The sequence below is a fragment of the Drosophila yakuba genome, chromosome 2R (assembly GCF_016746365.2).
Source record: "Drosophila yakuba strain Tai18E2 chromosome 2R, Prin_Dyak_Tai18E2_2.1, whole genome shotgun sequence".
NCBI classification, from domain to species: Eukaryota; Metazoa; Arthropoda; class Insecta; order Diptera; family Drosophilidae; genus Drosophila; species Drosophila yakuba.
In genome coordinates this window covers 19,470,136-19,497,172 of record NC_052528.2, presented here as the reverse complement: position 1 = coordinate 19,497,172, position 27,037 = coordinate 19,470,136, and the positions used below count along the sequence as shown (strand labels likewise).

Sequence of the window (27,037 nt, the reverse complement as noted above, 5' to 3'; positions counted from 1 at the left end):
GGTATCTTCAAAAAAATGACATAAACAGCAACTTGGTTGTCTATAATTGGAATGCACATATGGTTATCAAAAATTTGGTTTTGGATTTAATTCATTCATTTATTTTCATTACATATTTAGCTTAATCTACAGTAAGAAGAAAATCACATAACTTAAGTCTAGTATCTGCAGCTAGGACAACGATCCTCCGCTCAATCCAAATCCACTATCGCTGTCGCCGAAGATTGTGTATGCAGCGGCATCCACTTCCACGTCATCGTTGTTCAGGAGATCGCACAGTGCCAGGATGTAGGATTGGGCCATCTGGAGAGTCTCGAACTTGGACAACTTCTGGTCGATGGAGGGAGCGGGCACCACTTCCCTTAGCCGCTCGAAAGCCGCGTTTAATCCATTCATTCGCTTTCTTTCCCGCGCATTGGCTGCCTGTCGTCTCCTCTTCTGGACGGTGGGACTGAGATTGGTCTGCTCTGGGCTGCTCTTCCTGGCGTCCGATCCCGTGGAGCTGTTACTCCGTCGTTTGGTGGTCTGCTGCTGTGTCGACTGTCCTTGCACCTCCATGATGGGTCCTAGTTCCGTTTGTGCTCCGCCTGTGGCATCTAGGAATTGCCATTCCGGCGATAGGTAGGCCGCCTGTCCGTAATCCTGGGCAGAAACTGGCAACTGGGTCAAGTTGTAGTTGGGACTGCCCAGGTACTGGGAACTGCCATCCTCCTCGGAGGCAGACGAGTAGTAGTAGCTCATGGCGGATCCGCGCGGCTTGAAAGTTTCGATGCAACTGAACCGATCCGATCGGATCCAGAGCCACTATGGTCAACCCCCGCGAGATGCGTTCTACAAATATTTTCACCGCCGTTCCGACCAAGTTTGTGTAAATGGCCCGCAAATGACCCTTGGCCCCAGGATCCTTGCAGCTATTACCATAGCCCGGCCAAAGGATCTCCCCGAGGAGCAGGGGTGACTTAGGGGTTAGAAGTGCTTCCCTCCCTTTCGCTCGCTTGTGAAACGCCTACACCTCTAGCCCTCTCTTTCTCTCGCGCCAGGCACGCGTCATATCTTGCCAAATTGGTACTATCATGCCATGTGATCTTCCCCCCTCTCTCGCTCCTTCTCTCTCTCACTCTTTCTCTTTCTGTTGCCCATAATTTGTGACTTTCACGCTCAACGGCACACGACCGCGTGCAAGGGGAAGGGGGAAGGGGGAGGGGGGCTCGGAGCTCGCGAGGATGAGCTACTGTACTGGTCGGCATGGGCCATCAATTAACCCGCTGGCGTACTGCAGTGTGGCTCGCGTCTAGTGACCATATGCTGTGCTGCACCGACCCGACTTCGGTTAGGACCCAACATATGGTCGATGCCCAGGACCCTCAGTGGTTGCCTTTGGTGCAAAGGCTGAGTCCTGAGTCCTTAACAGGCACACGACATTTGCCGTCGAGCCAGTTGGTGCATCAAACTATTAACTGCAATTGAATAGATCTAACTATTACTATTACTATTAAGTGGCTATGAAAATTATACCTCACAATTACCTTCTGTTTAAGGCTTTTTCATAACGAGAATTAATACCTACATATATATGAAATGGAATATTTGATTATTTTCAATAATTTAAAAGTTAGTTGAAGTAAAATGTAAAATTTAGCCAATAAATGATTTCATATTTTAATATTTTAATACAATATATTTAATAATTAACGAATGAGTTATCCGAAGTATGTGCACCATACGAATACTAACACAGTTCATGTGGATATACATATGTGTTAAGTACATATTAACTTCTATTGTTTGTAGCCAAAGAACTCCTTCTGTTATCAATATCCTTTACTTTTAGTTCTTATCTCTGACACTCGTCCTGTGCATTGAAAACCAGTTTGCGCATGTACCATCTACCATCATTGCACATTGAGCGAAATTGCCTTTTTGGCAATTTGAGCAACAATTTAACAAATTGAGTATACAAAAGTCATGGGTATGAAGCATATTAAGTAAAGGTATTCGTAAGATCAAAGAAAAGATACAAATATTAGTGATACATAAGCTTTGACTTTTTTCACTCAACAATCGGCAATTAATGGTAGCACTTTTAAACCTTATTATAAGATTCTAACTTAAAAGAAAAAGACGCTTAAAAATATTTCTAGATTGCTAGATATATTTTAAACATTTTGAAGTGCGAATACTGAATAAGTGACAATTGTTTGAGGCAGGACCCCATCTCTTGTTATCCTTGCAGCTCCTCCCGTTCTTTTACCCCTTCATGGAATTTTCTCTCTCGGCGGCTTCTGCTCGGGTGCCACTCGGTTTTGTGGGGAAACGAGAGACGAGGACGAAAAGGAGCTTCGTGCCCTGATACAGCAACAGGATTTAATATATATGGCCAGCCGAGCAGCGCAGTGTTATCATTCGAAGAAAAGAGTTGGTCGCATGTGAACACAGTGTACTTAAACAGGCAGTTCGATAAGAGTCTTAAGCCTATCAGGATAAAGGATTGCACCCACCTCACACATCGGTGGATAGCTGAGTTGAGCGCGGAAGTGACTGCAATAAGTAAGGGAATCCCTGGCCTACGGAATCACCCATCCACGTATGTGTCTGTACTTGGGAGTGGTGGAGCACCTGCTGGATGTGGTGGCCTACTGCATGTGCCGTGTCCTGGAGCTGTCCCTGTTCGCCTGCATGATGGTCTGCGGCTCCATGAGGGCCAAACTGACCCACGGACCCACCAACGAGCTGGAGCAATGACCAGGACACCATGAGTGCTGCTAAAAGGATGCGCGCGCGTGTGTGTGTGGGTGTGTTTTGGCTAAAATTTAATAAAGGCATCTTTTCTAGTGGCGCATAAATAACAACTCATATGTGCGTGGTATTTTCCTCCAGTTGGCCTGTTGGTATTGAGCCATAACTCAAGATGGCCCACGGCAAGGATGTGCCGAGGGGTAGCCAGGGACTGCTCTGTTGTTTATCCTTCAGCTTCCGTGGTTGGACTTTGTTTTTGTGCGGCGGATTCGCTCTTCGTACTTATTAGGCCTGGCGGGGATTATATGGGTGGCAGTACAATGCTACAATGCTACACTGCCCATTTGCATGATGATAAAGTATCGACTGGGGGGCCTTCCATGTGTTGTGGCTTTTGTTTTTGGCGCCTGCAAATATGCTCCGCTTCTGGCCAGACTTTTTATTGCCATACCCCCTCACATCCACATCCATTCCATAGGTTCTGCTCCGGTATTTATGTAGTTGTTTACAGCCGCCGGCTGGAACATAAATCTATGCAAATTGTACGTGCAAATGGGAGGACATCATGTTTATTACACACATCCCCGCAGCAGGCACTTCAGGCACTTCGAATCTGACTTTTAGCGAGCACAACTGAAGTTTGGATATATTTTTGATAGCTGAACAACAAAATCCAACTAAATTCTCCTCTGAGCATGGACAGCCCACGGAAACAGCGCCCGAGACCAAAGAAGCTTGACAAACCCAAGCTAGACGAGCATCCATCTCAGGCCGTCGAACACAAAAAGGATATCATCGATGAGGTAGCGGATCAGTCAGTGGTGTACGATTACATGAACTATCCCAGCAACAAGGCGAAGGGAAAACTCTCAAAGGGCGTAAAGCCTCTGAAAAGTGTCACATTCAAGACGGTGGTGGAGCTGGTGACCTATTCGGAAAACTGGAAGATGAAGAAGAGCGAGAGCAGGCTGCGCACGGAGGAGGAGCAGGTCTGGTTACGGCTGCTAAAGTCGAGTTTCCGAGCCTCGGGAACCAAGTATTTCTGATGCATTTGGACAAACTTATGAAATATTTATAGTTACACAAGCACAATCTAAATAAAACTCAGCTCATTACTTTTTGGGTACGTTTTCCAATGCGTCAGGTATACTTATCCACGTTCCAATTTAAATATTGCACAATCTAATAATCTTTAATCTTAATCTTCAATTAATCGAAATCTTAAACTTTAGCTCAAGCACTCCTTGAAACGTCGCAACTATTGACGATCGCCGCTGAAATTATTGTTTATTGTAAAGAAATAAATTGTTATGTTTTGGTAAAAACTATTTCAAGCAAAACTTGTACAAATGTATGTATTTATTTTGGCAAAAAAATGGTCACAGGCAATTTTTTCAGTTTATATCGAATATTATTAAAAATTCCAAACTACCTTTTTGGCCAGAGATCACGTCTCTATTTATCCAGTGCTCGGCATCGCAGCTGGTTAATGATGTTGCAAATGACATACTCGCCGGTGTCCTGGCCACCGAACTCCTTGGTGCGGATGCCCTCGTCCATGGTGCGCTTCATCTCGCACCACAAAGCTGCGGCGCACTTTTCGTGGCCCAAATGCTGGAAGAGATCCACGATGGTGGACACAATGCCGTAAGCACTTAGGTCGGAATAGTTGGTCAGCGATAGTTTCGTCTGCAGCGGCTTGAAAACGGCATGATGATCACCGATCTCCACCGCACTAAAGAGATTAGCTCCTCCACAAACGCCACTGCAGATGGCCGATAGGAATGTGGCGTAGCGATCGCTGGCGAAGAGGCAGTCGAAGTAGGTGGGATTCGTCATCAACTGGCTGATGGCCGGTTCCAACTCCATGAGCTCCAGCTCGATGCAGTCCTTGTAGTTGCAGTGCATGCGCTGGGCGGCTTCCACCAGTGAGCCATCGCTAATGGGCCACTCCTTAGCCTTGTTGATCAGCGTCACCCGTTTTCGGCCCGACTTCACAGCCGCCTTGAAGGCGTGCTGGAGGTACTTCTCATTGGATTTTTGGGAGATGACGGACAGGGCCTCCACCACTCCCTCCACGGGTGAATACTCCAGTTCGTTGAAGATGCCCATGTTGTTCTGACCGATTAGCAGGATGTCCACGCCCGGAAAGCGGCACTTAAAGCCGGGAAAACTGCGTGTGCGGGTCTTAAAGACGTACAAGTCCAGATCGTTGGATATCTTGAGCGCCTTCTGCTTGGCTTCCCCGTCCGCCTGATTGTCCACATGAACGGCAGTTCTGTTGCGGAGCACAGAGTGAAAGTACTCGTCATCCTGGCCAGCTTCGATTACTTGGACCTCCACGGGTACGCGGCTGCTCGAAAGCAGGGATGACACGAACTGGGCTCCCTGCTGGCCAATGATGGTGGTGCCCGTGACCAGAGAGACCGTATTGATTCCCCCGTACTTGGACTTGGGCAGCACGTTGACCGGATCAATTCGAGCGTTTCCCTTGACAAAGGCCGCTCGCACGCTGCTGTTGATCTCGTCCGCAAAGTGGCGGACACTGATCCTGGCCAGCATCAACTGGGTCACTTTTGGCCAACTCAACATTGTTTTTGAAGATGAAACCTACAAATGTATCTGCTTAGTGAACCAGTGACACAAAGCTCCACGCAACTATGTTATATTAACTAATAATTTGAAATACGATTAAAAAAATGTGATTTTAATATTTATTTCAAAAACATGCTGCTACCATTTATCAAAATCAAAACTTTTATTTAACCCGCCTTGCCCAAACGAAACCTGCCCAGGATTACAAGTCATAGCAGAGAGATTTGTTGGGACAGGGACAGCCATCGATGCCGTAGCGCCCAATCGGGAGATCCGTCTGTGTCTCCTTGTGCTGCGGTCCTGGCAGCTCGTAGAATTTCTCACCGAAGTACCGATCCGGAAGGTAGTACATTGGATACTCCGCTCGCAACCGCTCGTGGTCCTCACGCAGAATTTTGGCCAGCTCGGGAGCAGCCCGTCGAGCTTCCAGGCGGTACTGCTTCGGCTTGGCCATCCGTATCGGAACTTCCAGGTGAAGCTTCGAGTGCGGTATGTAGGCCAACAGCTCCTGGTCCAGTTTCACCGCCTGCTCTGCCCGAATTTTGGCGCAAGTGGCGCACTTGCATTTTCCACCATGGTAGCAGTACCGCTTCCGTCCATCCTCGTCCACCATCAGCAGTGGGGTGCAGATGGGCGCCGGAATCGGTTGTGCCTCCGTCTGCGTGGCAACCGACTCCTGGGCGGGCTCGGAATACATTGTGGAAAGCCTAGGGTTAAACTCAAAGAGATACGAACGATTTGGATTGCAGATTGAAAGTGAAATTCAGAGCATAATGGTTGGATTATCAACAAAGTCCCAGCCAACTAGATAACACACATAAATGAGAATTAAACATTTTAGATGGAACATGTTATATTGTGCAGCTTGGATAAAGTTTCCAAGTGGCTGGAGACACCTCTGCTGCATCCACAACTCAGTGCAGAGTGAGGATATGCGGCGGAGGAGTTCCACAACCAGGTGAGATCCCTATGCCGATCACAATCTTGGAACCTCAATTGTTCATCCCCCGTGCAGTAAACGTTTTTGGTGAGATCCTTTTTATCCCGCTTAAGCTGACCAAAATCCACGGGATTTCTTTGAGCCGCCTTCATCTGGAGATAGTAATCCTTGAGCTGCCGCTGACGCACTTCCTTAAAGAACTCTCGCATTTGTGGAGAGTCCCGAACAACGGGCTCCTCGATGGGCTTGGAACTGGGTTGCATTGGACAGACAACGTCGACGTTGCGGACATTCTTGGACTCTTTCAATTGATCGGATCGGCGGCGCGATACTTTGCTCTTGCGAGAAGAAGAGGACATATACGACATCCCATCCAAATCCGCGATCTTTATCGCGGCACCCGTCTTCTTTGGTACTTTGGCTATCATATTGATCACTCCGCTTCGCTCTGATCCTTTCGTGAACTTCCGAACATAGGTGTTAGCCCTGGTCGTCGACCCGGTCGTTTTCAATAAATACCAGTTGGGGGGCATTGGGCTGGGTTGGTCAGTGGTGGAATCGCAACGGTAGGATAGCTTATGTTCTAAACCGGAAATTTAGACTTAAAATATATGGATGCCTTAGATTCAAGGTAATTGAAATGATTTCAAAGGGTTTGATCAGTTTAATTATTTAACATTTAAACTACGAAACACATTACAAATTTCTATACATGATAATCCACAATTAATAGAAACAAAAACTCACTTCACACATTTATTACCCTATACCCTATCTTTGGGGTATGACCTCTCATAATCTCAACTTGTCGAATTTCAGCATGCTAATCATAAAGTATTGCTTCCGTACACCAAAAACATTTTTATTGATGAGAAAGCTTTCCATTGCATTCAGCTCTTATCGTGTATTCTCTAACAACAATTGAGCTTTCAAAGAATACAAAATGAGCTTCCAGAACTTGTTCGTGCTCATTCGCTATCCAAACGCGAAGCGGTTGGGATCGTCAATCGTCCAGTAACCCACTATATACCGACGGAATGGAAAAGATTGAGGCCGAGACGAAATGGTTGAAATACACGATTCTTCCGAAGATTCTGAGGAACGGGCGCCTGGTGGACAACTACAGCGAGTCCAAGGCTGACTCCTTCCAAGTGGGCGACATCGACATCGATGTAATCGGTCACTCGGAGGCCTTTATGATAACTTTTTGCTACAGGACCACCATCAACTTTGAATACGATGGGCAAAAGTTCCAGCGCAAAATGGTTGTTAAGGTAGGTTGGTTCTATTCACAAAAGTAAAATTAAATGCATAACTACAAATGCATATGGTTATCTAACAGTAAATTTAAATGCACACACCCCATAAAATTATATTATATATAGTACATAACTGCCAGTAACTGCGTACTCGCCAGTTTGGTTTTCCGGCAAACACAGATAGCTTCGTCAAGATTGGGGGCTTATTGGCAAACATTGTGAAATAGAGGGCGCCATATCAGAACACGAACAAAGGCAATTAATATGATAATAATTTTGATAATCAAATAGATTACCGCAAACAGAAACTAACAATGAAGTAATATCAATAATTAATCCGTATTTATAGAAAACACCTCCCATGCCCCCAGAAGTGTATGAGTCCGTACAGTTTGGACCGCTTTTTGCCAACGAGATCAATTTCTACACGGAAATACTGCCAGAGCTTCGGAAGTTTGCCGGTGGCAAGTTTGCCGCACCCAGGTACTATTACAGTGAGTTGAATCCGCATTCGGCGGTGGTCATTCTCGAGAATTTCGCGGAGCAGGGATGGCGCGTCACCAAGGAGCGCGTGGGTCTGAGTCTGCAGCACGCCATGATTGCCGCAAGTTACCTGGGAAGGTTCCATGCCTTCACGTACGCTCTGAAGCACAAGAGTCCGGAGAAGTTTGCTCAGCTGACCAGCAGTCTAAAGGAATCACGCTATGCCAACGATGACATTCATCCGGAATGGGCGCTCACCCTGAGGGCGGGCCTCGATCGGGCGGCCAAGGCGGTGGCCACCTATCAGCCACAGATTGACGAGGAGTTTGTAAAGAAGTTTGTCTTCCTGGTCTCGAACTGCACGCAATACGGGAGACAACGAATTGCGCCCAGGGAGCCACTGGCCACTCTGTGCCACGGCGATTATTTGAGGAATAATGTGGCTTACAAGTACGATGACAAGGAGGAGCCGCAGGAGATCATGATGTTCGACTACCAGACCCTGCGTGTCTCCTCTCCCATGATCGATCTCGCCGTCTTCCTGGCCCTGTCCATTTATGCGGAAGTGCGGGATCCACATTTCGAGGCCATCTTCAGTGAATACACCTTGGCGCTTCATAATAGCTATAGGGAGCGCACCAAGGAGGAGGTTCCGGATTTCCTCAGGTGAGTTGTTAAGCAAATGCAAATCGGTGTTATCGGGCTTTCAAATTAATTTATCCTAGTGCACTTTTTGTCATGGCAGACAAGTGCAATGCAGGTAAATGATAAGATAGGATAATCCTGTAGAGCTTTATTTTTCTAAATCTAAATCTTGTAAATCTTTTATGATATAAATTATGCTATTTTCTAGTCGCGGCGAGCTTCTAAAGGAGTACGTGCGCTTCCTGCCGTACAGCTTATCCATATCATCCAGTTTCCTCTTGACATTGGTGGAGCCCATGGACATCTCGATGGAGGAGATGTTTGCCCTGCAATTATCTGATGAGGAGATCATCGAAAATACCATGACTCGGGGTGGTGAAGTGGTGGATAGGGAGATTGCCCACCAGTTTAAGGAAATGCTGGAGCTGAGCCAAGCGACAGGAGTCTCTATTGATGATGGCATTGATGTGGACAAGTTGCCCAAGCTGTAATTATTCGATTCATTTCATAACGTAACGATAACTAATAAAACAAATATGCTAGTATGACACGCATTACTTGGAGATTAATCTAGTGTTTAACCATGACTAGGAATTTTAAGCGGTGGTTCGGGGAGCGTAACACATTCAATTTTAGGCTACTTGAGATTATTAATCTTATCATTGCATTTTTCAAATGTTGTTTTTTTAGCTGTTGCTTTTGTTTTGATCGCAGAACGCCACAGCTGATTATGTTTGCTGAACTGCCAACCTGTTATAGTTCTGCGTTAGCCAGCACTGCCACACATGTGAGAGTAAATTATAAAAATGGTTTTACCTTCGCGGCAGCAAATTCTACGTTTATACAAGCATTTAATTCGTTACGGCAATCACCTGAAGTTGACCGATAAGAACTACTTTCTGGGAAGAGTACGCCACGAGTTTCGGGGCAACCGATCCCTTACAAATCCGGTGGAAGTGGAATTCAGCTTTAAGGTAAGTACCACTTTCGTATTTCATAACAGATTAACAAAATACTCTTATATATTTCAGCGCGGAGAGACCCTGCTGAAGAAGGGACGCATTCTGTAGGAATGCTGCGAGGACTGGTGCGATTCCTGGCGCTGCCTCAACCCGCTGTACGCTGCAAATCCAATCTGGACTACTCCCGCTTTCCCGCGCTACAAGAGTCCGATATCGAGGAGACCTTCATGCGCGGCAGTGGTCCTGGTGGCCAGGCCGTCAACAAGACCTCCAACTGCGTTTTCTTGCGCCATCTACCCACCAATATCACTGTCAAGTGCCACACACATCGTCTAGCATCCAAGAACCGCGTAGAGGCTCGTAAACTTCTTCTGGAAAAACTGGATGTGCATCTAAACGGGGAGCATTCAATTGCGGCGCAAGTCAAGGCACAGGAGCAGAGAAAGTCCACTGAGCGTCGGCGGCGACAGGAAAAACTGCAGGAAATGAAAAAAAGCTGGCAGGATAGGGAGCGCACAGATGGGGAAACCAAATCGACCGATAAAGATTGATTATGAATAAGTTTAACCTTTATAACTATATCTAAAACTTTTATTTTCGGTGGAAACGGGTTACCAACTGGAGAAATCTCCAAAACCATTTGCCTGTTTTTTTTTCTTGGCTGCTTGAGCGGATGAAAGAGTTGCCTCTGGCTTTTTGGCCACTGTCTGAAGTTTCAGGTACTTGCCCACGCCATCTCTGTACACTTTTAGTGGTTCCTTCATGCGCTTTTGCTGCTCCTCCTTCTTGACTATCTCCTCCTTGCCGGCCGCCTCCTCCTCGCGCTCCTTAGCCAACTGTTCGGCTGCCTCGGCAAATGGATTAACAAAGACTTGGGATGACTCAATGATGATATCCTCAATTGGTCTGTCCTTGTTATCCACCTCGATGTTCTCCATTTTTTGAAGAGTGTCTAGTCCACCGACAAGCTTTCCGAAGATTGTGTGTTTGCCGTCGAGATGTTTGCATGAGCGGTAGGTGATAAAGCTACAAAATGAGTTTGCATTTACAAAAGCATTGAACAAATTACACCGTTTAACACTTACAACTGAGAGCCATTGGTGTTGGGTCCAGAATTGGCCATGGAAAGAACACCTCGTCCCGTGTGCGTAAGATTCGGCTTAAACTCGTCCTCAAACTTCTTGCCCCAAATGGACTCGCCACCAGAACCACTTCCAGTGGGATCACCTCCTTGCACCTGTAGCAAAAACCATAACAAATTTATGAATAATGAAATCCCTCAAAAAATATCGCACTTACAATAAAATTCCTTATGGACCGGTGGAACATAACATTATTGTAGTATCCATTGGCGCAATGTTTAATAAAGTTATCGCAGGCTCGAGGAGTTTGATCGCAGAAAAGTTCCAGGTTGAGTGGGCCAAGATTCGTATTTAAGCGAACGTACCCCTTCTTCTTTACCCGCTCGTACTTTACCAAATCATCGTCTATAATGGCCGCCTCTATTTGGGAAACGGGCACCATGGCGGTAGACGTAAAACTGGCCGCCACCGCTCCAGTTGAATAGTGAGCTGCGTTGAACTTGTCGGCTGTACGCTTCGAAGTGGATGGCTCTTCTTCTGCCGGCTGATAGTCCTGCTGCAGCTGTGCTAGCGTCTCCTTGGTCTCCAGATTCATAGTCTTAATGCGCCCGCTGGCTGGATTCTTCCTCTCCAGCTGCTCTTCTTCCGTCAAAACTCGCAGGTTTTTCTTTATGTGATGGAAGGTCGAGATGTCGTACTTCTCCAGCTTCTGGGGATCTTGTATGGTGATGATGTCCTTGCGTTGGAACGGCGTGTCGTCCACCAGATCCTTCCAGTTTTTTGTTTTGATGTTCAGCTGATCGATTGCCTCCCAGCAATAAACATTTCCCGTTGTGCCTACCGCCACGATGTGCGAGTTCTTGGTGAAGGGCTTAAACAAGGCAGGGCAGTGGTACTCATCGTTGGCATTTCTGTGGAAATTCAGCTTCACCAGCGACTTGGAGTCCATCTTCTGCCCGTTGATGGGATTCACCTTGAAGGCCTTCAGGAACTTAAGGATGGCCTCGTACTCGAACACATTGCCCTGTAGGTCGCAGTAGGGCATCTCGTAGGGCGCCATCGTAATGCAGCAGTGCTCGAAAGGCAGCCGCTTGAACTTGACATGGTCGTTCTCCAACGATTCCACTTTTTTGCCGCCATACAGCTCACTCCACTCCGTGTACGTGAGGTACCTACGAGAGCAAAGGATATATATAGTTTTAATTAGTTGCTGTATTTGCTTAACACTTACATTTTGTCCTTTTGATGCTGTCTTTTACCCATCTTTGCTTTTTTTTTAAATAAAATTTGCAATTTATGGAGAGCTACAATTAGTTTGTTTACAACCGCGGGATAGAACTGTCCACTCCTGTGCAGTTTTGTGTTTATGAAAATCTTGGGTTATTCACACTTTGCGCATCTCAAGCCAGAGTAATGTGATGCAATGTCACCTTCAAATATTTCAAAAAATTAAAAGCAGATCTTTAATAGCAAAAAAAAAAAAACCAATACAAATTGCATTGGTGAAATTTGAAATCCCATATTATGTCCTGGCAATATTTCACCAAAATGTGTATTTTAGTGATGCGCTCCCAGTGTGAACACCGTACAATGGGCACTGCAGAAGTCCAAATTACTTATTCATTGCCCAGTATTTTGACGTTGGCCAACACTTCTCTTAGGAGAGTCAGCTGTTTGCTGAGAAGGTTCAGCAGAATCAAACAACAAAGAATTTTCCAACTTATACTATACAGCGATATAAATAGTCAGAACGGTTGACCTTGACGTTGGGCGATGTCTAGCCCACATATCAACTACCGCTCCCTGGCCGAGGAGGCGGCCAGTCCGTTCCTGGAGCACCATCCCTCCACGGGCCAAGGCCCATCCAAAACACAAGACGCAAAAGCGAACGCAGCTGCTGCGCATATTGACCCCCTGGGCGAACACGGGCTGGAGCAGCCGCTGGATGAAAACGACACCGAGCATGAAGGCGAGGACACGCCCCGAAACAGTGGCGTCATGATCCACATGGTTCCGGAGACGGGGCGTGCGCGGTGGAACCACATCGAGGACCTTGACTCGTTCTTCTCGCGGATGTATCAGTACCAGCAGAAGCACGGATTCACAGTGATTGTGGTGGACGAAATGCTACAGGTTCTGGAGTTTGGTTTCGTCGTCTGGCTGCTGACTGTTGTGATGCACTGCGTCCGCTTTGACGTACTCTTTGGGGATACCCCTCCAGCGGGTAATCACACCAAGACAACTTTATCCGATGTGATTTACCCCACTGGGGAGTGCATAGCCAACTTCACCTGGGTCACGTACCTGATTGTGTTCATTGCCGCTATCTATTTGGGCATCAGGCTGCTGAAAATGGTATACCATATTACCCAGTACGCCGACATTAGGAGATTCTACAACTCTGCGCTTCATATCGAGGACTCGGAGCTGGACAATTTCACGTGGCACGAGGTGCAACAGCGAATCCGTCGGGTCCAGGCCGAACAGCACATGTGCATCGACAAGGAGTCGCTCACGGAATTGGACATCTATCACCGGGTTCTGCGCTTCAAGAATTACCTGGTGGCACTGATGAACAAGCAACTGCTGCCTGTGAGATTCCACATACCGCTGTATGGCGAAGTGGTCTCGCTGAGTCGAGGTATGTTGTTCAACATTGACCTCATCCTGTTTCGCGGCCCTGGATCTCCGTTCCAGAATAACTGGCAGCTGCGTGATGAGTTTGCGGTGAGGAGCAATCAAACGGAGCTGGCACAGCGACTCTCCAAACTGATATTAGGAGTGGCGTTGTTAAATTTGGTCCTGGCGCCGGTGATCTTTGTATGGCAGCTTATCTACTTCAGTTTCTCCTATGCGAACATTCTGCGTAAGGAGCCTGGTGCCCTTGGCCTGCGTACATGGTCAAATTACGGACGCCTCTACCTGCGCCACTTTAATGAGCTGGACCACGAACTTGATGCCAGGCTGAATCGGGCATATGACTACGCTGACCGCTACCTCAACTCCTTTTCCTCGCCACTGGCCGCTGTGATAGCCAAAAATCTGCTTTTTATCAGTGGAGGACTACTTCTTCTTATCCTTGGATTGGGTATTTACGAGGAGCACGTCTTCCAGGTGGAGCATTTGCTTTTCATCCTCGCAGGGCTCGGCGCCACAGGTGTGGTCTGCAGAACTCTGATCCCGGATGAGAATCTTGTTTGGTGCCCGGAGCAGCTAATGACCGCCATTCTGGCGCATGTTCACTATCTGCCATCCGAATGGCGGCAGCAGGCGCACACGACCAAGGTACGCCAGGAATTTAGCAACTTCTTCCAGTTTAAGGCTGGCTACCTACTCAGCGAAATCTTCAGTCCCTTCGTAACACCCTTCGTGCTGATCTTTGTGTTCAGGCCAAAGGCCATAGAGCTGGTGCGTTTCTTCAGGACATTCACCGTATCTGTGCGTGGAGTGGGCAACGTATGCTCCTTTGCCCAGATGGATGTGCGCAAGCACGGCAATCCCGACTGGCAGCTAACCAGCGAACTGGAGGAGATGACCCGGGCTACAGCTCAACAGCCGCAGCAGGAGCCACAGCAGCAAAGTTTGGCCGGCGGCAAAACGGAAATGTCACTTCTCCGCTTCACACTGAACAATCCCGAGTGGCAGATGCCCAAGGAGGCCAAGCAGTTTCTGCGCGGCGTCCGGGAGCACGCTGTGGGTGAGCTAGTCCAGGCCAAGACATCGATGGTGCAGGAAAACCCGCTGACCAACAGCCTCATCTCGTTCGGCACCATGGGAGCGGACTATTGTTCCATAGCGAACTCTGTGTTGACCGCTCAGGTGACGCCCCAGCAAGTGGAGATCTCGCAGTCGCTGCGTCCGGGACCGGGACAGGGACCGGTATCTGGAGGATTTCCCGTCGCAGCCAGCGACTTCCGCCAGATGTTGCAGCAGAATCTGTCCGCCAGCGTAGGCCCGCTGGACAGTATGCGCCGGTTGCGACTGAGTCGGGCTGAAGGCCGCCTAGAAGGTCCGTCGGACACACTGCTCTACGGGCTCTGTGGAATGGACCCGCGCGTGGGCAGCAGTCCCTTGAGCGTGGGCGTGGCCGACATGTGCCTCAGTGCCCTCTATCTGCACGAGCTGAACCAGCAGAAGCGCCAGGCGCGACAGTCTCGCATCGACGAGGCCGAGGACGAGCGTCCGGGTCCCAGCCTTTGGCCACCGCGACCACCGGCTGCTCCGTCGACTGCCGCTGGCTCCGGCTCCCGCCATACCGTGATTACCTCAAAGGCTGCCGAAAGCACGCCGCTTTTGGGTAGCATCCGCTCATAGCAGCGGCCAGAGTGGATCTAACCACCTGTAGAGCTAAGGACCACCCATTCTGCTATTAGTGATTAACCTAAGTTTTAAAGTGTAAACGAACGAGCGAACGACGTCGTCTAGTGCGTAGCTAAACTAATCTGAAACTAAGCTAAACTAAACGAGAAGCAATAAACATAAATGCATTATATCAAATTGATCAGCTTTATTATTTCAAGTCTACTAGTGTGTAAATGGATTGAAAGGTCGATATAAACTATTTGCCTTAGTTTATCTGCAAGGTTTATCCAAAATGCTTACAAATCTTCCATTTCATCCGTTGTGTATCCTGTGTACTACAATAGAAAAGGAGCACCAAACAAAAAATTCCGTTTTCATTGTGAAGATTATATTTAATGGCTTTGCGGCTTATCCCGATCGTAGCTCTCCGGGATGTGGGAATGCCAGTTCCATCAGCACTGATGGATGGTCCCCATTTGTAGGCATTGTTGGCACACCACATCCACCTGGTCCACAGATCCAGATGCGAGTGGATGGGGAGAACGCATCCAGCTGTGCTGCAGCGCCTCGTGTGTCACTTGCCACACACGAACGCCATTTGGCGATTGGTGTTGATGGCCAATGCGGCGAGCAGAGTCCAAAGGCTGGAGGAGATCGGGACGCACAGTGTGGTGCGACCAAGTGCGTGCCTATGAATCTCCCAAGCCGGCAGACACCGATACAGATGCAGATACCGCCAGATCCCCGCCAGCTGTGGCAACATTTATGAATTATGTGCGTGCTGCATGGAGCTGGAGCTGGTGCTGTAGCTGGAATCTGCGGCTGGATCGCTGGAGACTCTTTGGATCACGTTGTCTCATTTTTCCGCTGCACGCCAATTTTGGGGGGAGCATTGCCCAACATTACACGAATGTACGAGCTGCCAGCCGGCCACTTGCCCGTTTTGGATCCATCCTGCGACTCTCGGAGTCCGATGGACGTTGGAGATGCAGTTGCAGTTGCATGTAGTACTAATTGTAGAGCTCGCGATATCCGATCCGGCAGAGAGAAAAACTGTTTTGAAAAAACTTACTCATTTCTTTTGATCCAAAACAAATTTATCATTATTTTCAAAAATGTTGAAATAGATTTAAAATAAGTGTGGGAAAGAAAATATTTTATATTTTGTTCGATGATTTATAAGATAGATAGATGGCAATAATGTTGGTTGCATAATATTATAAATATTTGTTTGCTTATTAGAAGTAGTTTGGGGATTAATCAATTAAGATCTTAAAAGCGTTATTTGCCTACCCATTTGGGGACATTAAAGAATGTGTCGAAAATATTTCATAATTCATTAAAATCCCCATTAAAACTACTAGATTTCCTTCGGTGTAGATAAACGCATTGGAGTGGGGCGACGCTTATGGCTCAAATGGAAACATTTCGCGAGCCTTGTCAAACAATCGAATTTAATTTATGATTTCCTGCGCCAATCGAGTAATGACACTGCATGTGGTAGACCTCGGCGGACCCCGAATCTCTGGATATCTGGTGATCACTCGATACGCAATTTGGTCACAGCAGGGCCAGTAAAATTGGTAACGAAATATCAGAATTGGAAAGGCCAAGAGGGAATGGAAATGCGAATGGATATGGATATGTATATGGATGTGGATATGGATTGGATATGATCGTGCGGCGACGGGAGCCACTTGCATATGCGGCTGTCTGGGATTCTGATGGCCGTGGACCACCGCGTAGCGTTCGGCCAGCAGAACCAGTTCAAGATCAGGCGTCACTTTGCGCCGCTGACTGCCACTGACAGTTGGATAAGGTTTCGACTGCGATGTGGATGGAGTTGGAGTTGGAGTTGGAGAACCACGCTCTGTGAGCTCCGAACTCCAGACTTTAGACTCCAGATCGCAGCTGCCATTCCGCAATTAGAGCTGTTCCTGCAACTGTTGCTGCTGCACGTCGGCTGCTATCAAACGTGTCTCAATGTCTCCGGCAGCGACTAATGATGATGGTTCCATGTCCTCCAACCACCATCCCCCCCCAGCCCGCCAATCCTCCCCAGATTCGAGTGTGAAGCATCAGCGTCCGCTTTGATTGACAACTGATCAGCGTTTTGGAGCAGCGTTTCCCACTTTTGGTGCACGCACGTTCTCCCCATGATAACTTATCGGTTTTTTTTCATAATTAAAAAACCGGCTTGCGATGGCTCCTTACAAATAGCCATCGCGACTGGAGGATCGCTTTGGATTGGGCTCGGTTCAAATGGTTTAGTTGCAGCATCAGCATCAACACTGGATTTGCATTGCAAATTAGAGTCGCCTCCATTGCTGCTTTCTCCCCCTGATCTTGTAATCGAGCCCCGATTCAATAAAACATTTAAACATTAAACTGCTTTTATGCAAATTGCCGGCATGCGCTTAATTTTGCGATCAGCCAGGGAGTCGGGTTGTTGGACTATGTTGCATCCGCTTGAATTATCTCCCCACCGCATGCCTGCAACACCTTACGATCCACCGATCCAGCGAATCAGCGATACCGATCCCGCCTCCTCGTCTTGTCCAGGAGCAGATAGCATCTACAGCGGCCACAGATTTTTGCTGCCTCCGCGGGCAGACCTCCTCCTCCTCCTCCTCCTCCTAATGGCGGTGGCTAAAATGCTAATCAATAGCCTTATCGCTATTAATCTCGGCTTCGATTTACCTTTTGCCCGACTCTCTGACTCTCTGTCGGCTACTTGTTTTTCGAGATGCGATTCGCCGAATCCGCCTGCGGAGCGGGGGGAAAGGGTATTGATCGCAGCTCGCCATCCGCTATCCATTAAACATCCAATTGCTGTTGCCTGTTTGTAAATGTTTGTTGGCTTAAATTGTGCTGGGTTTGTTTTCCCAGCCATCATTACGTTAATTAACGTTGAGCATACGCCGTGTGGGTCAGCAGGAAGAGCGCATGTCGGAAAAGCAGGCATCTTCTGGATCCTCGAGATATGCAAATTGGAGCACATTACCCTAAGCGTTTGTTTTTAATGGTTTATTTGCTGCGAAACGAATGAAGCCTCATTGAAATAGTGCTAGTATTTCTAATCAACTGCTATTAAACAGTTTAAGATGCATCTTAGATCAGCTTATAAAAAGATGTGTAATAGATAGCTGATGTCAAACGGTTTTAGCTAACAAAAACTTAGTTATATGTTAGATGGATATGTTTAGTTATACGGATAAGAAACATCAAATTTGAAATGCATTTCTTTTTCAAATGGTTTCAATCCAAGTCTAAAACTGCCGAATCTAAAATTGCGATCTTAGGGTAAGATACTTCTTTGTTAGGCAAGGAGGACTATTAGACTGTAAGTTACAGTTATTGGTTTGCCCAATTTACTGGCGCAATTTGCGGCACTCCTTCACTGAATCACAGCACGATGATCTGGCGGAGATTGCATTCTTTGGACTCATTAATTTGGCATAAGCCCTCCAGCTGCAGGTCACTGGGCAGGAGGATGGGAGGAGTCGGCGAGGGGGGATCAGCGGATGGGGGCCAAGTCATTGGCATATTTATGAGCCAGCCGCTCCCCACAGACGGAGCGTCGAACATGAGCCTGCCGGGCGGCAACAGTCTCCAATCTCCCATCTCCCATCCTCCATCTTCCATCTCCACCTCCCAAATCCCAACTTCCAACTCGCAACTCCCGATCTCTGGCTTTGCCGGCCTATATATTGGCTCCATTGGCGCGTGGGCTGGATTGCCGAGATGCTGGGATGCTGTCGCCCGAAGTGGATTTTCTGTTCAACAAGTAGTTTATGATGTTTTTGTCAATTCATGGCAAAATTAATGACGCTGCAGAAAAGCACACGCACACGGAATCCGCTGCACTGTAAGAAACTGCTTGGTCTAACATTTGTTAATATCTGAATTTAAGTAGCATCTTATAACATTTTTGCTTATCTTAGAAGCTCTTTAAGTACTTTGGGTCTACAAGTATCTACACTTTCTACAATGTTGCAAGCTGCACAGTTTTGTGCAAGTGCAGCATTGGTCTTCGTGGCAAGGCGTTAAAAATTGTTGCCTATAAACTTAAAGAACTGCAAAGGAGTTGGCTGCACCGCCTCCCCTTTGGGACCATGGAATAACCCCCGGCTGAATCTGCATTCAGAAATGCCATTAGTCACATTTGTGGGCCACAGTCGCAGGCGCTTGTAGCCATGACTTGTAATTTTCTCCTCCTTCTTCTGGAGGAACTCGTTTGGATATTATTAAGGGGGGATGCAACGATGATCGGGGGTCGGGGGGGTCTTCGAGTGGCCTGCACAAATATTTCTATTGCCGTTAATGGCGTTAATAATTTTGCTGGCCAAACGCTGGCGCGGATGTGGCCGTGGATGCGGGATTAGCCCGCGTCTGTCATGTTCCCGGATGACGTTACATGGGTCCGACTGACAGAAGGCAGCACTGGAATATGAATATTTCCAAGAACCCATCTTTGGGCGGTGGCTAATGCGAAGTTAATTGGAAAATGCCAGCCCAGAGTGGGCAGCGCAGCCCGAATAGCGTTGGGATTAGTCGGAGCAGCAAATGGCGTATCGAATTTCCAGCTGCCCGCTGGTAGCCAACGCCTGTCACTCGCCAGTGGAACTGCTGCCACCGAAGCCACTGAAACCACCGCTCCGAGATAACACCAATGCACTCACTTCACTCTCAATCCCGAGCACTTGTTCAACATGCTGCAAACGGAGCAGGAGCCGCAGTAACTGGAGATGCTTAAGATGCCTCCAAGCTGGCGACATGCCACGCATCCGATTTTGGGGAAAATCTCTGAAATACTTCCACGTTGTGCAGGTGCGAATTCCATAAATGTATCTTGTAGCTCAGTTTGAATTTCACACATAACTGTGCTCCTCATGAAACCGAGTAAGATTTTGCCTGCTAGCTGCTTAGCAAACGCTTGCCATTTTCCATAAAAAGTTATAAGTAATGTGTCTTCTTTAACAGCAATAAGAGTGCCTGCAAAAATTCCCTGTACTTAATGTGCTAACCAATTGTAATTAAAGCCTAACCTTATTTTTAAGTAATGCAGAATAGTTCAGTTAAGCAGATTCGATAGTAAAGAGTTACACCTCATTTAGATTATCATTCCATAAGGTTTAACCTGAAGGTGGATCTGATTGGGCTCCTGGGAACTGGTGATTGTGGTGATCTCACCGAATGCATCTGGGCAATCGCCATCTGCGCCCCGTGCGATTTGTGTCACTTGCGATATTGGCTCTTGGTTTCTCAATTCATAAGTTGGCTGTGGGGCGCGATGGCGATATGGTCGCCATTTTGGAGTGTGTGCGTTTTAAGGCCGTCTAATGAACACGCCTACTGCGTGCACCTGTGCAGGTGTGTGCCTGTGTGCGTGAGTGTGTGCAACTAGAGGTGAGTGTGTGCGTCACAGTGGTGTTAGTGGCTCGCAATTATAAATCACGCATACGCCGCATAGGCCGAAGTCGAGCAGCCATTGCAGGTGTTTGCGCTGCGATTTAATAATATTGGTGCGTGGTGAATGGCCCGCAGCACTTGACTTCGGGCCTATTCAGATTGAGAGAGCGAGAAACGCTGACAAATTCGGCAAATGGCAATTGGCAAAGGCAAAAAGCAGCAAATAGAAAAATCAACTTAAATCAAATGCAATACCCAAAAAGCGGGCACTGCAAAAACACAATTTATTTGCGAATAAAATATGCAGCGTGTAAACTCCAATTAGACGCTAATTTCAGCCATAAAATGCAAATGTGCGTGCAGGAGTTTCGCTGCCTTTTTTTTGTGTTTTTTTTTTTGTGCAACACTATTTTTACTCTGTTGGGCCCCATTCACTTGGGGGCCTAAGGCTAAAGCCGCGCCACTGGAGGCAAAGTGAATGGGTTTTGCAATTAATAAATGGCCGCTAACCGCACCTGACCATGCCCACAGCCACGATAAACAATGAGCCACAATGAAGCATTAGTGCATTACTCCTGACAGACACAAAGACAACCCGCAGGGATTGCGTGCCACCTTTGAATACGAGTATCTAAGGAAAAAGCAGAAAAAGATATAGCAACAAAAAAAACGAAAGGGGCATATGGGATATCGCCCACGTCTCGATCTGCCACGATAATTGCCAATTATGCGACGAATCAAAGCGGCCAAATTTGGCAGGGAAAAAGTCAAAATAGAGCCGCGCTTTTTTATTGCAATTTTCCAGCCAGCGTTCCGTGGCGACTCCTGTTGCTTATTTTTTGTGTGTAATGAAGTCATTATAAAATATTGCGTTCCCTGCACGCAGCCAGAGCTCTAAATCTGGCCAAGATCCAGCTCCGCTGGCATTGGCCATAAATTCTCATTCGTGCCCGTTTCCCAAACTCCAAGCACCAAACTCCAAAGCTCCAAACTCCGTGCTCCAAACTCAGCGCTCAACCTGTCACGACAGCTGCGCCGTCTAATCTAATCCAATTGACTTTTTCACCATTTTTCTTTATTTTTCTCTATTTTACCCATATAGTTTTTGTGTATTTTTCCAATGCTCACGTCTCTTTGGGCCGGCATTATGGATGCAGGCTGCTCATTAGGCTGACGTTGGGCAGGCCATAAATCCAAAACCGAAAACCGCCCACAACCGAATCCAAATCCACATCCATATCCATATCCAAATCCCAATCCAATTCCCGTTCGCCGGTGACTGATCGCCAGTAGCTGACATCGCCACCGTCGATCTGTGGGATCGGGGAGCTTTATGGCTCCACTTGACTGCAACTGACACACACTTTGTTCGCCTGTCGACCGGGCGGTCTTGGGTTTTCAGCTCCAACCTCCAAGCTCGTGGTCCAACTTCAACTTCCACTTCAACTCCAAATCCCATGTCCCCGGTCATGAGTTGGCATTTCAATTGGGCGGCTGGGGCCACTCCCAAGGGCTTAATTTGGTTCACTGGCGGCGACATGCACCCAATTTTAATCAGCCAAACGCAGTGCATTAAATTGATTAATGATTACGACCGCCAGATTGGCAGTTCATTTGACTGGAGCACAGTTATAAATCCTTCAGAGCATAGGAAAGCCTACACAAATTATTTATGCATTTATTTATATTTACTATATTTATTGAACGTCACATGTTCTTCTACTTTTTCTCTGTTCAGCAATTCTGCAGTGTTCAATCAATGACTCAACTACATTTCCATTTATGTGAGCAGCAAACAAAGAAGTTTCCTTTGGGAATTTCCTTATCGCAGATATTGATTAAAGTCGTGGGTGGTGTGATTCCCAAGACAGCCTATATTTACTCCACTCAATGCATTACATTGGAAGATGTGCCATGGATTTTCCCCTGATTTTGCAATCTGCTAACAAAATCACGAGTAAATGAAGTTCTCTCCTTAACAGCTCCATTAACAGTTGAGTCGCTGATAAAATGTCAAGGCAATCTATATACGTGCTCATTATCATATTATCATGGAATTCCGCTGAAATGTTTGTGGGCACACAGTGCGTATACGTAACGTGACTTAAGCGACTTAGATACCATACATTATGAGTCATATTTGGGATGCCAATTGGCCAGGCTAAGTGAAAAGTGCACTCAGGCTGCCCCATTATCCATTACCCACTATCCATTACACATTACCCATTACCACCAACAGATCAAAGTCAATCTTCTGCTCTCGACTAGCTGATCAGTAAAAAACTCACGTAGCTCATGAGCAACTTTTTTGTAGATCGTCTGGATGGCGAAGTTGGGGGGTTTTGAGGGGGAGTTACTGCAGCAGTAGCTGGTTTGCCGACCTATGGGCGGTACTTAAGCTCACGCACACGGATGCAGTGCATAATATATATGTACATATATATATGTATATGTATACATACATATATATAGAAGTCACTTTTTGCGCGCCTCAAAAATTGTTATTGCACATTTAAAGGCGTCATTATTAGCGGCTACACGGAGGCACTAACAATTGTCCATGAATTTCAAATGCAGCTGGAGTCCACGCACTAATTGGACGCTGTAGGAGGAGGATCGGAAGGAGCAGGACCTGGACAGGGAGTAGACCGATTTCGCATTGGAATTGCAACTATTTTTTTTGTCTTACTCCACTGCTCTTAGTGGGTTATCACATAAATTGTGCGCACAAATCTTGATCTGCAAATCATTTTCGACAACTTTACGGCCCCAAAGGCGAGGATTTGGAGGAGGTGGAGGGGCTTTTGGGGCATCGTGGCCCCAGTCTATATGCATATGTATGATCGTAACTTTGCTCCGCTATCTGTCGCTGCGATCTCGATCAGAGTGCGCTTGCCACGATCCACGATCGCTGGCAACAATATTTTGTGGAACTCTGCGTTTAGTTACTTTTATTTGTGGTCGCCATTTCCTGTGGCACCATTAACCCATTATCTGGGGGATCTAAAGAGGTCTGGTTTCAGCACAGCCCAACATGGAGTAAGAAAACCTATTGGAGTAATCCCAAGTAATCCTTTAAAAACATGCTCCCTATTTTCCTAAGCATTTTAAGTTGGATTTCTTTCGAGTGACAAAAATCAAGAAAGATTTGAGGTTATTAAAACAATTAACACAATGTTTATTTATAATTTTACTATCCATAAAATATTTTTAATGAAAGACTCGGAAAAAGTGTTGATTTACAACTTTTGGATAGATTTAAAATTAGTTATATATATTTTGATTAATTGAGTTTACCAGTATAACCTAGGTTTTTCTCAATCCTACATAACTGAATATTTTCGGCTATTATAATCACATGAATTAGTGAAATTTAAAATATTATGTGAAGGTATCACATCTCATAAATGGTTAAATACATAAGTATGCCCAGGAATAAAGCAAACAATGGGTTAATGGTCTCAATCAGAGCCAGTGGAATAACTTGGTTGACCCGTCCACTTAATTTAGGGACTCAACACTAGCGGGAACCGTCCTGTCAGCGACTAATGAAATTTATGCATTTATGCCGGAATCCTCGCCAGCGCCGAGGAGCGGAGGAGCACGAATGGGACAACGGACGATGATCCATGTTAATGTCCATCAAATGTGCCAGGGGTAAAGCAGCTGTCAATTCGATTGTTGGACATGTCCACATGTCCATGTTGCAATTTGCAATTAGCCGCACTAGCAACGGATATCGCAGAGGATGGGGATATAGAATGGGGATGGGAATTGGCATTGAGATGGCGGAGTTGGTGAATGGGGATGAGGATGGGGATGGGTATGGGTATGGGGATATAGAGTGGACATAGGATGCCCTGCAAGTGTCGCGATGCGCGTTTCCCGTGAGAAATTTCAATTATTTTAATTAGCGTGGCGATCGCGGTCGCTTTATTAGGCGAAACCGATCGATGTAAGCGCGTCTGCGGCTCTGCGGAGTCTGAAACCGAGTTGAAGTATCTGTATCTGGCCAATTTCCGCTGCACGCAACACACTGCTGCGCTGCTGATTCGCTGCTGCTCCGCTGCTGGCGTCGCTGCCACGGAGCTGGGAGCTGGAATTCCAAGTTGATAGTGAAGACAGTCGCCAGGCAGAACAGGATTCTGGTACTCTGGGCATCTTGCGGCCGCCTAATGACATGTTTTGGATAATGATGACGGTGAAAAGGAGATGGAGATGGAGTTGGGAAAAGGAGAAGCAGAAGGAGTCTGCACAGACCTGGCCAACTGGTGGATGGAGAATGGGTGCGAGGAGACTGGTCCGCCGAGTGGCGATAAAAAGCTGGAACTTAATTTAAATTGATGACACTGCTCTCGTCGCCGGCCACTTGGAAAATTGCCCACAAGCGGCGAACGTTTGCCAAGCAAATCAATCTGCATGCCAGCAGTCGGGGATTCGTTTTGCAGATGGACCACCCGGCGCACGAATTCGCGGATGTCTCTGTTTCTCTCTCTGTCTTTTCGTCTATGTGGCTTTGTATCTTTGTATCTTTGCAGCTGTAACTGCGGGCTTAATTGGCCGCAGCGGTGTCAATTGCAGCGCCACCACTGCCATCACAATGAGGGACCAATGACCAGTAGTGCGGCTGGAAGTGGATGGCAGTGGATAGTGTCTTATGTCTAATGTCTAATGGCCAGTGGCCAATTCCCTGGCCACCAGCGGGCATCGAATGCGACTTGCTGACCAAGAGTGTCGCCCGCTGTGATTGGGAATGCCAATTTCAGCAATTAACAATGGCCATAAAAGCCTGGCGGACAGGTGAGCAAAGCCGTCTTAAGCGCAGCGGATGTGCGATACTAAGTATCTCAGATACCAGATAGCACTAGCCAGATACCAGACAACAGACACCAGATTCCAGATACCGCATACATGGGGCTTACACATGCAGCACGACGTGGATTAGCAGAGTGTGAAGCGGAGGCGGAAATGATCTGAATCCCAATCCCAATCCGAATCCGAATTCGATGCTAAATATGTATCTCAATCCGATTCAGTGTGGGGCACTAACCCGTAAACAAAAGCCAAAGGCCGCTGTCGAACATTAATCAGCAGATCGACCCGCTTAATGCACGCAGAAAAATATATTGCCTAATTAGTCATCAGTTTTATGGGTTTTATGATTTATGACAATTGCTGTGCTATAATTTTGTTGAAGATGCTCCCACAGCATTCAATAAACAGATAATAAAACACAGAGAACTTCGTAAAACCAGCTACCAACTGCCAGCAACAATTAAGTGAAGTCAAGTTATGGCTTTCTGCTACCAACTAATAGCGAATCTATAGAAAGTTATATTCAGTAATATTGAAGTATTAAAACATTTAGAAATGGATTAGGTTTGTAAATAATCTATCTAAATTCGATTTTATATTATATATTTTCCAAAAAGTTTTAATAAATAGAAGTATCTTAAACCATTACTATTCAAGCCATTAAACTTTTCTCTCGGTGTGGCAACAAAGTAGCAACATTTAGGAAAACAAGACACGAGTCATAGCTGTTGCTCTACAAAGTATCTATATTATTGCCCTTTGGCGGAGACTTCACAGCTTCAGCTTCAACTTCACGAGCGTTCAAGGCGCTGCAATCGCCGATTTTGGGATGGAGTGGTGGCTGGTGGGTGGGGAATCGGTAGGGGGGTGGTAGTTCAACGACTCGATAACAATAAGATGTTGAAAGTATCCGATATTCAATATTCGGCGGGTGGGGAAGTGTTGGCCCGACCTTGGGCCGGATTGACCGCTTAGAGCACTCGAGTTCGATTGAATTGGCCACAAGTGGCTAGCTGGCTAGCTGGCTGGCTGACTGGCTGACTACGTTGGCCCCATCACACACTCACTTCCTGGCCAACCAGCCAACTGGCGTGACCCATTGCCATTGACCCATTATGTGATGAGCAATGGCAGTGCCAAATGTGAAATGCCAAATCCCAAAGCCCAACTTAAGCCCCAATTCCGATTGCAGTTCGTAACAAAGGCGGCGATATGTGCCCGTGCACTCTGGGCGGGAATTCGGAAATAGACACGTTCGACAGCTGCGGCACATAAACAAGTTTGATTGTTACGAAACACGGGCATTGAAATTAAAAAATGAAGACGTCGTGATCGCGACACCTGAATTATTTGCAGCCCTTATCGATTAAGTACACACAACTCCGGGTATGAGTCGCAAAAACCAAATTAGAATATCAATCGCACACACTCATACACTAACACACTCACGAGGCAATCATCTATCTGAGCAGCCATTTTATGAGCCGTACGGAGATGGAGATACAGATGCAAAGATACACACTGGCACACACAAGTGCGTACTGCTGTATCGGCTGGGACATTGCATGTCCATTCTAAAACTCGCTGGCTGGCAGAAGCCTGAAATATTGAACCGATATTGGGCAAACGCGTTTTCCAAAGCGTTCCACCGATCGGCTCAATACGATCCGAGCGATCAGTCCCGCTCACCAATACCAATACCAATGCCAATACCAAAACACCGACAAGAGCGTGCCATATGCTAGCTATAGAGCTACGATCCGATCGGATCCGAGGCCCTCACCTCACCTGCCTGGCTTTCGCTTT

The 27,037-nt window shown here is 46.9% G+C and overlaps 11 protein-coding genes across 13 annotated transcripts; 6 read left to right on the top strand and 5 right to left on the bottom strand.

The window, feature by feature from the left end:
* Nucleotides 1-63: 63 nt before the first annotated feature.
* On the bottom strand, nt 64-1,119 carry LOC6531438 (basic helix-loop-helix transcription factor amos). Its single transcript, XM_002092205.3, has one exon. The coding sequence runs from the start codon at nt 739-741 to the stop codon at nt 172-174; it is 570 nt and encodes a 189-aa protein (XP_002092241.1). The 5' UTR covers nt 742-1,119; the 3' UTR covers nt 64-171.
* A 1,267-nt stretch (nt 1,120-2,386) lies between these two features.
* Nucleotides 2,387-2,862, top strand: LOC6531437. Its single transcript, XM_002092204.4, has one exon. It carries the CDS (start codon nt 2,587-2,589, stop codon nt 2,740-2,742), a length of 156 nt encoding a protein of 51 aa, XP_002092240.1. The 5' UTR covers nt 2,387-2,586; the 3' UTR covers nt 2,743-2,862.
* Nucleotides 2,863-3,303: 441 nt separating this feature from the next.
* LOC6531436 lies at nt 3,304-4,076 on the top strand. 3 transcript variants are annotated; one of them, XR_006245147.1, is made up of 2 exons: nt 3,304-3,859; nt 3,969-4,076. XR_006245147.1 is itself a non-coding variant. In XM_002092203.4 (2 exons), the coding sequence occupies exons 1-2, from the start codon at nt 3,432-3,434 to the stop codon at nt 3,999-4,001; spliced, it is 327 nt and encodes a 108-aa protein (XP_002092239.1). In that variant the 5' UTR covers nt 3,311-3,431; the 3' UTR covers nt 4,002-4,076. The 3 variants fall into 3 exon arrangements, 1 of the variants encoding a protein (XP_002092239.1); XR_006245146.1 differs by having other exon boundaries at nt 3,304-3,880; XM_002092203.4 differs by having other exon boundaries at nt 3,311-3,725.
* A 1-nt stretch (nt 4,077) lies between these two features.
* LOC6531435 (isocitrate dehydrogenase [NAD] subunit gamma, mitochondrial) lies at nt 4,078-5,407 on the bottom strand. The gene has a single exon (XM_002092202.4). The coding sequence runs from the start codon at nt 5,326-5,328 to the stop codon at nt 4,192-4,194; it is 1,137 nt and encodes a 378-aa protein (XP_002092238.1). The 5' UTR covers nt 5,329-5,407; the 3' UTR covers nt 4,078-4,191.
* Nucleotides 5,408-5,470: 63 nt separating this feature from the next.
* Nucleotides 5,471-6,103, bottom strand: LOC6531434. Its single transcript, XM_002092201.3, has one exon. It carries the CDS (start codon nt 6,026-6,028, stop codon nt 5,534-5,536), a length of 495 nt encoding a protein of 164 aa, XP_002092237.1. The 5' UTR covers nt 6,029-6,103; the 3' UTR covers nt 5,471-5,533.
* A 63-nt stretch (nt 6,104-6,166) lies between these two features.
* LOC6531433 lies at nt 6,167-6,927 on the bottom strand. Its single transcript, XM_002092200.4, has one exon. The coding sequence runs from the start codon at nt 6,802-6,804 to the stop codon at nt 6,169-6,171; it is 636 nt and encodes a 211-aa protein (XP_002092236.1). The 5' UTR covers nt 6,805-6,927; the 3' UTR covers nt 6,167-6,168.
* A 313-nt stretch (nt 6,928-7,240) lies between these two features.
* On the top strand, nt 7,241-9,227 carry LOC6531432. Its single transcript, XM_002092199.3, has 3 exons — nt 7,241-7,545; nt 7,880-8,679; nt 8,867-9,227. The coding sequence occupies exons 1-3, from the start codon at nt 7,309-7,311 to the stop codon at nt 9,147-9,149; spliced, it is 1,320 nt and encodes a 439-aa protein (XP_002092235.1). The 5' UTR covers nt 7,241-7,308; the 3' UTR covers nt 9,150-9,227.
* Nucleotides 9,228-9,464: 237 nt separating this feature from the next.
* On the top strand, nt 9,465-9,827 carry LOC6531430 (MIEF1 upstream open reading frame protein). Its single transcript, XM_015195841.3, has 2 exons — nt 9,465-9,632; nt 9,690-9,827. The coding sequence occupies exons 1-2, from the start codon at nt 9,465-9,467 to the stop codon at nt 9,726-9,728; spliced, it is 207 nt and encodes a 68-aa protein (XP_015051327.1). The 3' UTR covers nt 9,729-9,827.
* Nucleotides 9,731-10,199, top strand: LOC26535849 (mitochondrial translation release factor in rescue). The gene has a single exon (XM_039372261.2). It carries the CDS (start codon nt 9,731-9,733, stop codon nt 10,169-10,171), a length of 441 nt encoding a protein of 146 aa, XP_039228195.1. The 3' UTR covers nt 10,172-10,199.
* LOC6531429 (RING-type E3 ubiquitin-protein ligase PPIL2) lies at nt 10,183-12,070 on the bottom strand. Its single transcript, XM_002092196.3, has 4 exons — nt 11,934-12,070; nt 10,920-11,874; nt 10,706-10,857; nt 10,183-10,646 (listed from the first exon to the last, which is right to left on the bottom strand). The coding sequence occupies exons 1-4, from the start codon at nt 11,963-11,965 to the stop codon at nt 10,232-10,234; spliced, it is 1,554 nt and encodes a 517-aa protein (XP_002092232.1). The 5' UTR covers nt 11,966-12,070; the 3' UTR covers nt 10,183-10,231.
* A 285-nt stretch (nt 12,071-12,355) lies between these two features.
* Nucleotides 12,356-15,199, top strand: LOC6531428 (autophagy-related protein 9A). The gene has a single exon (XM_002092195.3). The coding sequence runs from the start codon at nt 12,476-12,478 to the stop codon at nt 15,014-15,016; it is 2,541 nt and encodes an 846-aa protein (XP_002092231.3). The 5' UTR covers nt 12,356-12,475; the 3' UTR covers nt 15,017-15,199.
* The last annotated feature ends 11,838 nt before the right edge of the window (nt 15,200-27,037 follow it).